At 45.9% G+C, this 12878-nt stretch overlaps 1 protein-coding gene across 2 annotated transcripts in view; it reads left to right on the top strand.

Annotated features, from left to right (window-relative positions):
* Positions 1-12878, top strand: part of LOC121532896 (serine/threonine-protein phosphatase 2A 55 kDa regulatory subunit B beta isoform) — a 55693-nt gene that overhangs the window by 33037 nt on the left and 9778 nt on the right. For both annotated transcript variants that reach the window (XM_041838695.1, XM_041838701.1), the window contains exons 2-3: positions 10410-10507; positions 10807-10972. In XM_041838695.1, coding sequence (XP_041694629.1) covers positions 10410-10507; positions 10807-10972 — 264 coding nt within the window. The remainder of the gene's footprint in view (positions 1-10409; positions 10508-10806; positions 10973-12878) is intronic.

Below are 12878 nucleotides of genomic sequence, written 5' to 3'. Positions count from 1 at the left end.
AGACTTATCTCTTCAGTAGGTCATATGATTGGAGTGTAGTCTGGCCCAGGAGTGTGAAGGTGAACGGAAAGGCTGGAGCAACGAACAGCCCTTGCTGTCTCTGCCGGGCCGGTTCCCCTCTCCACTGGGGTTCTCTGCCTCTAACCCTGTTGCAGGGGCTGAGTCACTGGCTTGCTGGTGCTCTTTCATGCCGTCCCTGGGAGGGGTGCGTCACTTGAGTGGGTTGAGTTACTGACGTGATCTTCCTGTCTGGGTTGGCGCCCCCCCTTTGGTTTGTGCTGTGGTGGAGACCTCTGTGGGCTATACTCGGCCTTGTCTCAGGATTGTAAGTTGGTGGTTGGGGATATCCCTCTAGTGGTGCGGGGGCTCTGCTTTGGCGGAGTGGGTGGGGTTATATCCTTCCTGTTTGGCCCTGTCCGTGGTTTCTTCGGATGGGGCCACAGTGTCTCCCGGACCGCTCCTGTCTCAGCCTCCAGTATTTATGCTGCAGTAGTTTATGTGTCGGGGGGCTGGGGTTAGTTGGTTATACCTGGAGTACTTCTCCTGTCTTATCCAGTGTCCTGTGTGAATTTAAGTATGCTCTCTCTAATTCTCTCGTTCTCTCTTTCTCTCTGAGAACCTGAGCCCTAGGACCATACGTCAGGACTACCGGGCATGATGACACCTTGCTGTCCCCAGTCCGCCTGGCCTTGCTGCTATTCCAGTTTCAACTGTTCTGCCTGCGGCTACGAAACCCCTACCTGTCCCAGACCTGCTGTTTTCAACTCTTTAATGATCGGCTATGAAAAGCCAACTGAGAGACCTGAGCCCTAGGACCATACGTCGGGACTACCGGCCGTGGTGACTCCTTGCTGTCCCCAGTCCGCCTGGCCTTGCTGCTATTCCAGTTTCAACTGTTCTGCCTGCGGTTATGGAACCCCTACCTGTCCCAGACCTGCTGTTTTCAACTCTTAATGATCGGCTATGAAAAGCCAACTGAGATTTATTCCTGATTATTATTTGACCATGCTTGTCACTTATGAACATTTTTGAACATCTTGGCATGGTTCTGTTATAATCTCCACCCGGCACAGCCAGAAGAGGACTGGCCACCCCTCATAGCCTGGTTCCTCTCTAGGTTTCTTCCTAGGCTTTCGCCTTTCTAGGGAGTTTTTCCTAGCCACTGTGCTTCTACACCTGCATTACTAGCTGTTTGGGGTTTTAGGCTGGGTTTCTGTACAGCACTTCGAGATATTATCTGATGTAAGAAGGGCTATATAAAATAAAATTGATTGATTGATTGATTGATCATTGTCCTGTTGGAAGGTGAACCTTTGCCCCAGTCTGAGGTCCTGAGCTCTCTGGAGCAGGTTTTCAGCAATGATCTCTCTGAACTTTGCTCCGTTCATCTTTCCCTCGATCCTGACTAGTCTCCCAGTCCCTGCCGCTGAAAAACATCCCCACAGCATGATGCTGCCACCACCATGCTTCACTGTAGGGATGGTGCCAGGTTTCCTCCAGACGTGACGCTTGGCATTCAGGCCAAAGAGTTCAATCTTGGTTTCATCAGACCAGAGAATCTTGTTTCTCATGGTCTGAGAGTCTTTAGGTGCCTTTTGGCAAACTCCAAGCAGGCTGTCATGTGCCTTTTACTGAAGAGTGGCTTCCGTCTGGCCACTCTACCATAAAGGCCTGATTGGTGGCGTGCTGCAGAGATGGTTGTCCTTCTGGAAGGTTCTCCCATCTCCACAGAGGAACTCTAGAACTCTGTCAGAGTGACCATTAGGTCACCTCCCTGACCAAGGCCCTTCTCCCCTGATTGCTCAGTTCGGCCGGGCGGCCAGCTCTAGGAAGAGTCTTGGTTGTTCCAAACCTCTTCCATTTAAGAATGATGGAGGTCACTGTGTTCTTGGGGACCTTCAATGCTCTACGGACAATTCCTTCGACCTCATGGCTTTTGTTCTGACATGCAATGTCAACTGTGGGACCTTATATAGAAAGGTGTGTGCCTTTCCAAATCATGTCCAATCAATTTAATTTACCACAGTTGAACTCCAATCAAGTTGTAGAAACATCTCAAGGATGATCAATGCAAACATGATGCACCTGAGCTCAACTTTGAGTCTCATAGCAAAGGGTCTGAATACTTATGTAAATAAGGTATTTCTGTTTTTTTATATTTTATAAATTTGTGTATGTATAGTGTATGTAGTGCATAGTGTATATATAGTGTATGTATAGTGTATAGTGTATGTATAGTGCATAGTGTATGTATATTGTATAGTGTAGGTATAGTGTATGTAGTGTATATATAGTGTATGTATGGTGTATGTAGTTTATGTAGTTTATTGTGTATGTAGTGTGTAGTGTATATATAGTGTATAGTGTATGTAGTGTATGTATGGTGTATGTAGTGTATATATAGTGTATGTAGTGTATATATAGTGTATGTAGTGTATATATAGTGTGTGTGTATATATAGTGTATATAGTGTATAGTGTATATATAGTGTATGTAGTGTATAGTGTAGGTATAGTGTATAGTGTATCTATAGTGTATGTAGTGTATATATAGTGTATGTAGTGTATAGTGTATGTATGGTGTATGTAGTTTATGTAGTTTATTGTGTATGTAGTGTATATATAGTGTATGTAGTGTATAGTGTATCTATAGTGTATGTAGTGTATATATAGTGTATGTAGTGTATAGTGTATGTAGTTTATTGTGTATGTAGTGTATAGTGTATATATAGTGTATAGTGTATGTAGTGTATATATAGTGTATGTAGTGTATAGTGTATGTATGGTGTATGTAGTTTATGTAGTTTATTGTGTATGTAGTGTATAGTGTATGTAGTGTGTGTATAGTGTATGTAATGTATGTTTAGTGTATGTATTCATGGGTTGCATGTTTCGTCATAATATTGTTTTGAACGTTAGTTTTGGACTGATGCCCGACTGAGCCTGGAAATACAATGACATTCAAAAGAAGGCAAATAATTATTAGAGAAACCTTTTGTCAAAATGTTGATGTCACCAGATTGACTTTAGATGCAGTATAACGTTAGCTAGCTAGCTAAAATTGAGGGGAGGCCACCGGATTTTAGCTAGCTAACGTTAGCATTGCTAGCTAATGACAACAGTGCCATCTGTCTAAAGTAAATTTGATGACATGATAATGCTGGCAAAGTTGTTTCCTACTAAATATTTGACTACTTTAGCAATGCCATCTTATTTCCAGGCGCAATACTGTAATTTAGACGAAATAGTAGTTAGCCTCCGTCCAGAATTCCTGGGCTTATCACCACTTTAGGGCACTACTATGGCGCCGCCCGAGGCGGCTTGAGAACGTCCATAACAATGGCATGTCGCGACCGAGTGATGGAGGTGCAACCTATTGTCACGACTTCCTCCGAGGCTGCCTCCTCTCCTTGTTCGGGCAGGCTTCGGTGTTCGTCGTCACCGGCCTTCTAGCCACTGCCGCTCCTCATCTCATCATTCCATTTGTTTTGTCTTGTTTATTACACACACCTGATTCATATCCCCTCATCAGTACCTGTATAAGTGTTCCCTCTGCCCCCTTGTCTTTGTGTGTGATTGTTTATTGTGGAGGAGAGAGAAGCTCGGTGGAGCGCCGTGTATTTTGTATTGCCGGGAATATTCCCTGTGTGCTTTGTATTTTCCAGTGCGCCTGTTTTGCGCACTGGAGTGTTTTTACGCAATACTGCGTAACTCTGTGATTCAGAATAAATCCTGTTATTCTGTGATTTACCCTCCTGCGCCTGACTCCTTCAAAATCACCTCATCACACCTATGAATAGTTTATGTAAAATGAATGGATTGACAGAAACAATATAGCGTGTGCCTGTATGTATGTGTGTGTTGGGTTTAGTGGCAAGCTGTGTAATGTGTGTGTGTGTTGGGTTTAGTGGCAAGCTGTGTAATGTGTGTGAGCCACAGCCCTCTCTCCCCAGCTGCTGATTAGGTTTTTCATTTCCTGATAAGCTGTTTTATTGAGTCTGCAGTGAAATGAAAAATTTATGGGGTTTCCACTCACATAGTGTACTCTTTTTTTCTCTCTCTCTCTCTCTCTCTCTCTCTCTCTCTCTCTCTCTCTCTCTCTCTCTCTCTCTCTCTCTCTCTCTCTCTCTCTCTCTCTCTCTCTCTCTCTCTCTCTCTCTCTCTCTCTCTCTCTCTCTCTCTCTCTCTCTCTCTCTCTGAGTGGCGCAGTGGTCTAAGGCACTGCATCGCAGTGCTAACTGTGCCACTAGAGATCCTGGTTCGAATCCAGGCTCTGTCGCAGCCGGCCGCGACCGGGAGACTCATGGGCGGCGCACAATTGGCCCAGCGTCGTCCAGGGTAGGGGAGGGAATGGCCGGCAGGGATGTAGCTCAGTTGATAGAGCATGGTGTTTGCAACGCCAGGGTTGTGGGTTTGATTCCCACGGGGGGCCAGTATAAAAAAATATGTCTTCACTAACTGTAAGTCGCTCTGGATAAGAGCGTCTGCTAAATGACTAAAATGTAAATGTTAGGGATCTATCTGGTAACAAAGTGTGAAAGGGGGAGCAGTAACATCCTGTCTGTTTCAACCTCTGTGCCTAGCGTCTGATTACACGTACACACACACAAACATCCTGTCTATCTCCCAGGGGACAGATTCTATAGAAATCAGGTTAATTCTATTTTTTCTCTCTATTACTAAGAGCCATGATGATATAATGCTGTCTAGATAGAATGTTACTGTGTGTGTGTGCATGACCGCGTGCGTGTGTGTGTGTATGAGTGTGTGTGCATGTGTGTGGGAACCTCACGTAGCGTACAAGCATAAGCCATCTAGCCTTCAAGAGAGCAGGCCGAGGTAATGGTCTCATTCAGGGAATCCAGACAGTCATTGGACCCAAATATAACGTTGTTTGTGTTTGAGAGAGAGAATAATAATTTAGCATTCTCCACTGGCAGCGCAGTGTAGTGTAGTGTTCCCCTGTGTCTAACAGAAAGCATTGACACAGCACTCTGCTGCCAGTTACCCTCTCTCTACCTGGAATAACAGCACACTTACTTAACTGGCTCTCCACAGTCACACCATAAAACAACTGTTTTAGCTGGTGTATGTGGCTCTTTTAACAGTTTGTGTCAGTTCCTCTGTTTGTTCAATCACATACAGATTTTTTTACTAGTTCGCCCCACTACCATAGCTCTTTTCTGATGATGCCAGAGTTTAGTGTGTGCTCAGGATTATACAGTATCTCTGCCCTCCCTGACTGGGGGTCCTGTCTCTGTGTCTGAGGGCTACATTAGCCTGTCTCTGTGTCTGATGGCTACATTAGCCTGTCTCTGTGTCTGAGGGCTACATTAGCCTGTCTCTGTGTCTGATGGCTACATTAGCCTGTCTCTGTGTCTGATGGCTACATTAGCCTGTCTCTATGTCTGAGGGGCTACGTTATCCTGTGTCTGTGTCTGAGGGCTACGTTAGCCTGTCTCTGTGTCTGAGGGCTACATTAGCCTGTCTCTGTGTCTGAGGGCTACGTTATCCTGTGTCTGTGTCTGAGGGCTACGTTAGCCTGTCTCTGTGTCTGAGGGCTACATTAGCCTGTCTCTGTGTCTGAGGGCTACATTAGCCTGTCTCTGTGTCTGATGGCTACATTAGCCTGTCTCTATGTCTGATGGCTACATTAGCCTGTATCTGTGTCTGAGGGCTACATTAGCCTGTCTCTGTGTCTGAGGGCTACATTAGCCTGTCTCTGTGTCTGAGGGCTACATTAGCCTGTCTCTGTGTCTGATGGCTACATTAGCCTGTCTCTGTGTCTGAGGGCTACATTAGCCTGTGTCTGTGTCTGAGGGCTACGTTAGCCTGTCTCTGTGTCTGATGGCTACGTTAGCCTGTCTCTGTGTCTGATGGCTACATTAGCCTGTCTCTGTGTCTGATGGCTACATTAGCCTGTGTCTGTGTCTGAGGGCTACGTTAGCCTGTGTCTGTGTCTGAGGGCTACGTTAGCCTGTCTCTATGTCTGAGGGGCTACGTTAGCCTGTCTCTGTGTTATTGCCGGTGATTGATGTTTGCCATCAGGGTGCATCTGTCTGATGTCTCTCTCTGACCTCTGACCCTGACTGTGTCATACCTGACTGGCTACGAGAGAGAGAGAGAGAGAGAGAGAGAGAGAGAGAGAGAGAGAGAGAGAGAGAGAGAGAGAGAGAGAGAGAGAGAGAGAGAGAGAGAGAGAGAGAGAGAGAGAGAGAGAGAGAGAGAGAGAGAGAGAGAGAGAGAGAGAGAGAGAGAGAGAGAGAGAGAGAGAGAGAGAGAGAGAGAGAGAGAGAGAGAGAGAGAGAGAGAGAGAGAGAGAGAGAGAGAGAGAGAGAGAGAGAGAGAGAGAGAGAGAGAGAGAGAGAGAGAGAGAGAGAGAGAGAGAGAGAGAGAGAGAGAGAGAGAGAGAGAGAGAGAGAGAGAGAGAGAGAGAGAGAGAGAGAGAGAGAGAGAGAGAGAGAGAGAGAGAGAGAGAGAGAGAGAGAGAGAGAGAGAGAGAGAGAGAGAGAGAGAGAGAGAGAGAGAGAGAGAGAGAGAGAGAGAGAGAGAGAGAGAGAGAGAGAGAGAGAGAGAGAGAGAGAGAGAGAGAGAGAGAGAGAGAGATTCACTTGTCCTGTCCACGAAGGTCATCACCTTATTGGTATTTTAATGTTAAGTTAATAATATAATAATAATATGCCATTTAGCAGACGCTTTTATCCAAAGCGACTTAGTCATGTGTGCATACATTTTTACGTATGGTAAGTTACTACATGACACCATGTTTTGTGAAAAGTTGTTGTTGTTTTGGGAAAAATGGAGGGTTATTAAATGGAATTTTGAGTCCTTGAGACAATGGTGGGAGGTTGGGAAGGCCCAAATACGTGTGTTTGTCAACAGTATACTGCTCTGTCAAGTATTGACATCCAATCTATTGAATTGAAGTTGCTCACTCAGAATGACCCCAGACTAGTCATGAACTTACATGACAAGAGACATGAACTGAGGTCATCTTTACATGAAAGAGTGAAGGGTGCCTTGATTATGTCTCGCTTTGCTACCCTCAAGGATATGGATGCTCCTAGCGCTTTTTTTTTTATAACCTAGGGCAGTCGACATTGCAACGCAAACAGATGGTCTGCCTTCGTCTCCCTGATGGGAAGGTGACCACGGATGACGGTGAGATGCGCCAACATGCCGTGGATTTCTACTCTGCCCTCTATAAGGCGGAGGATTGTGATCCTCTGTGTGCTGAATAGTTGTTACATGGACTTCCTCAATTGGGCCCTGAGCAGAGAGCTGCGTTGGACTCTGACATTACTCTGCAGGAGCTGTCCACTGCAGTTATGCAGCTATCATCAGGCTGAGCCCCTGGCATCGATGGTTTACCATCTGATTTCTATAAGCAGTTTTGGGGGTCTATTGGGGAGGATTCTTATGAAGTGGTATGTGAATCTTTTCATGAGGGTTCTCTTCCTTTATCCTGTCAATGTGCTGTGTTTTCATTGTTGCCAAAAAAGGGGAATTTGGCTCTTTTAAAAAACTGGCGACCTGTTGCATTGCTGTGTGCAGAATATAAAATGATATCTAAGTGTCTCTCAAACAGGTTGAAAGAATATCAGAGACTGTTGGTCCACAAGGACCAGTCTTACTGTGTGCCTGACCGCTCTATTGTTGATAACTTGTTTCTAATAAGAGATGTTTTAGACAATTGTAAACTATCTGATGTGAATGTGGGTTTGCTTTCTTTGGTTCAGGAGAAGGCTTTTGACCGTGTGGACCACCAGTACTTGTTCAAAATAATGAAAGCCTTTGGGTTTGGGGATGCTTTTTTATCTAGGAGGAGTTTACCCCCCCCGGTGGCTGTAAAATCGTTAGTCTGTGCCACAGGGTAGAGGCGGCTAGGTTATTAGCTACCAGCACCCTTCCCCTATAAGACAGCTGGGGTAACACCCATTTCCACCTAGACAATCTGGCACACACCTTCTCCACTACACCCTCCCAGTTCTTTTTTTGAAAGACATCAGAGCCTAGAAAAACCCCCAAAGTCTTCATCCCATCTCTGCCCCACTGAAGCCCCCCTGGTAACTGTGGTGCGGACCCTATCTGAAGCTGACCTGCCCACAGCGATTCACTCTATTCCCAATTAACTCTAGCTGAGGAGGCCCACTCATACACCTTTAAAGCATTTGAGAGAACCTAAACATCCTCACCCCATGTAATAAAACTGTCACGTCATCTGCATACGCAGACAGTGCTATCGTGGGACCCTTCGCTTAAAAAACAAAGCATTGGTTCAATAGCTGGACAATATAACTCCTGAAATTGGGCATCCCTGCCCAATACCCCTTTGGACGGGGATGGGGCAGCTCAAACCACCCCCCACCTTCACCACACGAGGCCCCAGCATACAGTAAACTCATCCTAGATACAAGAGCTTCAGAGGACCCTTGTCAATTTCTTCTGGTATGGACAACACTGGATTAAAGCTTCAGCCCTGTACCTGCCACTGCACGAGGGTGGGCAAGGCCTGGTGGACACTTCTTCTAGGATCATGGCTTTCCGGCTTCAAGCATCCCAGAGACTGTTGTACAGTGACGGTTCTAGCTGGGTCGATACAGCCTACACATTGATGAGGCTGTTTGGGCTTAGACAAGCACCTTTTCCACTTAAAGCTAGAGGGGTGTGATTTGTCTGGCCTGATTCCATTCTATGAGTCTGTTATGCAGGCTTGGAGAGTTTCCGAGATGTCCTGTAAGGCCGGCACGCCACCAGGGATGTGGCTTTTTGAAGAGCCTCTTTTTTTATAACACTGTCATCCAGTCCCATGCTATGGGTTCAGCCAGCCTATGTTAATGTCTGTTAGGAGTGGGGTGTACCAAGCTGGGTCATCTGATGCGGAGCAGGAGCAGATCGTTGGAGGAGCTGGGAGACAGAGCGGGGATCCGACTGAGGAAGGTCGTAGCTGAGTTCTGCGATTCCTTGCCAGTACTTCACCGGCAGTATGTGACTGATACTTCCAATTCTGATTGGTGGACGGAGGGTCTGGATTATGTGTTCCCTGCCCTGAATGTTAGTGCTGCGGCGGGGGCATTAGAGAAGGACCTCCCTCTGATACCGCCTGGTGTAGAGGTCCTGGATGGCAGGGAGCCTCGGCCCCAGTGTCCATTTCTTTCTTTCCAGCCATTACAATGAGCCCGTCCTCCTATAGCTCCTCCTACCAGCCTCCTCTGGTGTGTGTGTGCGTACATGTACAGTTAACTACAGCTCTCCCTTCACTATCTGACTTGGTTTGTGTATTTGTTTCGTTAGACCTGTCGGGAACAAACCAGTTGGATATTGAGAGACGTATCCATCTCTAGATTGTTTTAGATGTAGAGCTGTAGTCTCCCCTAAAGCTAGACAGATCAGATGCATGTGTTTCAGGAGGAGAGGAGGAGGTATCTCAAAGGTAGTTGCCTGTCTGTGTTACAATCTAGAAACCCAGGATCTTGTTTTGGATGCTTGATGTGAGAGATGCATTGGTTTTAGCTCATTTCAGTGGCTGAGGAGCCAAATGCACTGGACTGGTGTCTATAAGCTTGGCTGTGAAACAATGCGACTTGGCTGTGTGCATCAGTTGAATTCTGTCCTAAAGGAGTGTCCTTATAATCTCTCTGGATGGAAGATGTCTGGTTTCATCTAGTAATGACTTGAGAGGGAAACAAATAGGTCCTTTAGGGACTACTTCACCACTATGGCTCCTGTGGGGGAAAGGAACTGCTTAATTCATGTAGAGAGGAAACTAATAGCACTGATTGTGTGATGATAGTATGCTTTAAACCTGCTACTGAACTGATGAGATTCTGATGAGTTACTGATTGTGTGAGGATCGTTAAGTTAATTAACTGGCTGATTGCCAGACTATTTTAGTCTGATGATTGGGGTGAATTAGATGAAATAACACAATCAGTTTCAGACCGGTTTCAGACAGCCGTTTAACCCACATCTTTTACCCATATTTCTCCTATCTGGGTCACCATGGCAACCCTTTGTTTCCTAGATATTCTGCCCTTAAAAGAAGTTGAGCTATAAGCTATAAGGCAACCTGAAGCCGAAAATTGGTGAAAAATTAGTTTTCAGAAAAAAATATTATTTTAAGATGTAGCAAATGTTCTCACTGGTTTTGTCTCTGTGCAGCTAGCTTTCATCTCTGTGTGAAAATATATCTGTGTTACATTATCCCTGTGTTGCATTATCCACGTGTTGCATTATCCCAGTGGTACATTATCCCAGTGATACTTTATCCATGTGTTGCATTATCCCTGTGGTAAATTATCCCTGTGTTGCATTATCCCTGTGGTACATTAACCCTGTGGTACATTATCCCTGTGGTACATTATCCACAATATATCTGGTAATATTAACTGTGTATGTGTTTTGTTTTAGCTGACATCATCTCCACTGTGGAGTTTAACCCTTCGGGGGAGCTGCTGGCCACAGGGGACAAAGGAGGAAGAGTGGTGGTCTTCCAGAGAGAGCAGGAGGTATGAAACACACTCTCTCTTTCTGTGTCCTCCCTCTCTTTACCTCTGTATCTCTCTCCCTCCCCTCATCTCTGTCTCCCACCTCTCTCTCCCCTCTCCCTCTCCACAGAGTATAACATGTCTAAAGTATGTTACAGCCTAAGCTGTGTTTCTCTCCCCCTCTCTCTTCTGCCTTCCTCCGCTCTCCTCCCAAACTAAGAGTCAGCCCCAGCGGCGAGGGGAGTATATTATTTACGGTACCTTCCAACCAACCTGTGTGTTCCTCTCCTCTCTCTCCCCCTCTCTCTCTCCCCCCCCAGACTAAAAGTGAGCCCCAGAGGCGAGGGGAGTATAATGTTTACAGTACGTTCCAGAGCCATGAGCCAGAGTTTGACTACCTGAAGAGTCTGGAGATAGAGGAGAAGATCAACAAGATAAGATGGCTGCCGCAGCAGAACGCTGCTTACTTCCTCCTCTCCACCAATGGTGAGTGTGTGTGTGTGTGTGTGTGTGTGTGTGTGTGTGTGCGTTTGCGTATGTGTGTATAGGAGTTAGAAGCAGTGGAACCATAGCCAGAGGAGCTCCATCTGGTCGTGTGGCCCTGCTGTGTGTGTGTGTGTGTTCATACGTGTGCGTGTGTTCATACGTGTGTGCCCACACACATATTTTGCCCTCAGAACAACCTCAATTCGTCAGGGCATGGACTCTACAAGGTGTTGAAAGCGTTCCACAGGGATGCCGGCCCATGTTGACTCCAATGCTTCCCACAGTTGTGTGAAGTTGGCTGGATATCCTTTGGTTGGTGGACCATTCTTGATACACACAGGAAACTGTTGAGCGTGAAAAACCCAGCAGAGTTGCAGTTCTTGACACACTCAAACCGGTACGCCTGGCACCTACTACCATAGACCATTCAAAGGCACTTCAATCTTTGGTCTTGCCCATTCACCCTCTGAATGGCACACATACACAATATATGTCTCAATTGTCTCAAGGCTTAAACATCCTTCTTTAACCTGTCTCCTCCATTTCAACTACACTGATTGAAGGGGATTTAACAGGTGACATCAATAAGGGATCATAGCTTTCACCTTGATTCACCTGGTCAGTCTAAATCATGGAAAGAGCAGGTGTTCCTAATTTTTTGTTCTCAGTGTACAGTATACAGTGTGTAATATACAGTATGTAATATACAGTGTATAATATACAGTCGTGGTCAAAAGTTTTGAGAATGACACAAGTATTGGTCTCCACAAAGTTTGCTGCTTCAGTGTTAGATCTTTATGTCAGTAGTTACTATGTATACTGAAGTATAATTACAAGTATTCCATAAGTGTCAAAGGCTTTTATTGACAATTACATTAGGTTTATGCAAAGAGTCAATACATTAGGTTTATGCAAAGAGTCAATATTTGCAGTGTTGACCCTTTTTTTTCAAGACCTCTGCAATCCGCCCTGGCATGCTGTCAATTAACTTCTGGGCCACAGCCCATTCTTGCATAATCAATGCTTGGAGTTTGTCAGAATTTGTGGGTTTTTGTTTGTCCTCCCGCCTCTTGAGGATCGACCACAAGTTCTCAATGGGATTAAGGTCTGGGGAGTTTCCTGGCCATGGACCCAAAATGTCGATGTTTTGTTCCCCGAGCCACTTAGTTATCACTTTTGCCTTATGGCAAGGTGCTCCATCATGCTGGAAAAGGCATTGGTCGTCACCAAACTGTTCTTGGATGGTTGGGAGAAGTTGCTCTCGGAGGATGTGTTGGTACCATTCTTTATTCATGGCTGTGTTCTTAGGCAAAATTGTGAGTGAGCCCACTCCCTTGGCTGAGAAGCAACCCCACACATGAATGGTCTTAGGATGCTTTACTGTTGGCATGACACAGGACTGATGGTAGCGCTCACCTTGTCTTCTCCGGACAAGGTGTTTTCCGGATGCCCCAAACAATCGGAAAGGGGATTCATCAGAGGAAATGACTTTACCCCAGTCCTCAGCAGTCCAATCCCTGTACCTTTTGCAGAATATCAGTCTGTCCCTGATGTTTTTCCTGGAGAGAAATGGCTTCTTTGCTGCCCTTCTTGACACCAGGCCATCCTCCAAAAGTCTTTGCCTCACTGTGCGTGCAGATGCACTCACACCTGCCTGCTGCCATTCCTGAGCAAGCTCTGCACTGGTGGTGCCACGATTCCGCAGCTGAATCAACTTTAGGAGACGGTCCTGGCGCTTGCTGGACTTTCTTGGGCGCCCTGACGCCTTCTTCACAACAATTGAACCTCTCTCCTTGAAGTTATTGATGATCTGATAAATGGTTGATTTAGGTGCAATCTTACTAGCAGCAATATCTTTGCCTGTGAAGCCCTTTTTGTGCAAAGCAATGATGACGGCACGTGTTTC

This window comes from Coregonus clupeaformis, chromosome 21 (genome assembly GCF_020615455.1).
Source record: "Coregonus clupeaformis isolate EN_2021a chromosome 21, ASM2061545v1, whole genome shotgun sequence".
NCBI lineage: Eukaryota > Metazoa > Chordata > Actinopteri > Salmoniformes > Salmonidae > Coregonus > Coregonus clupeaformis.
The sequence above is the reverse complement of the archived record's forward strand: the minus strand, read 5'-3'. Positions and strand labels throughout refer to the sequence as shown.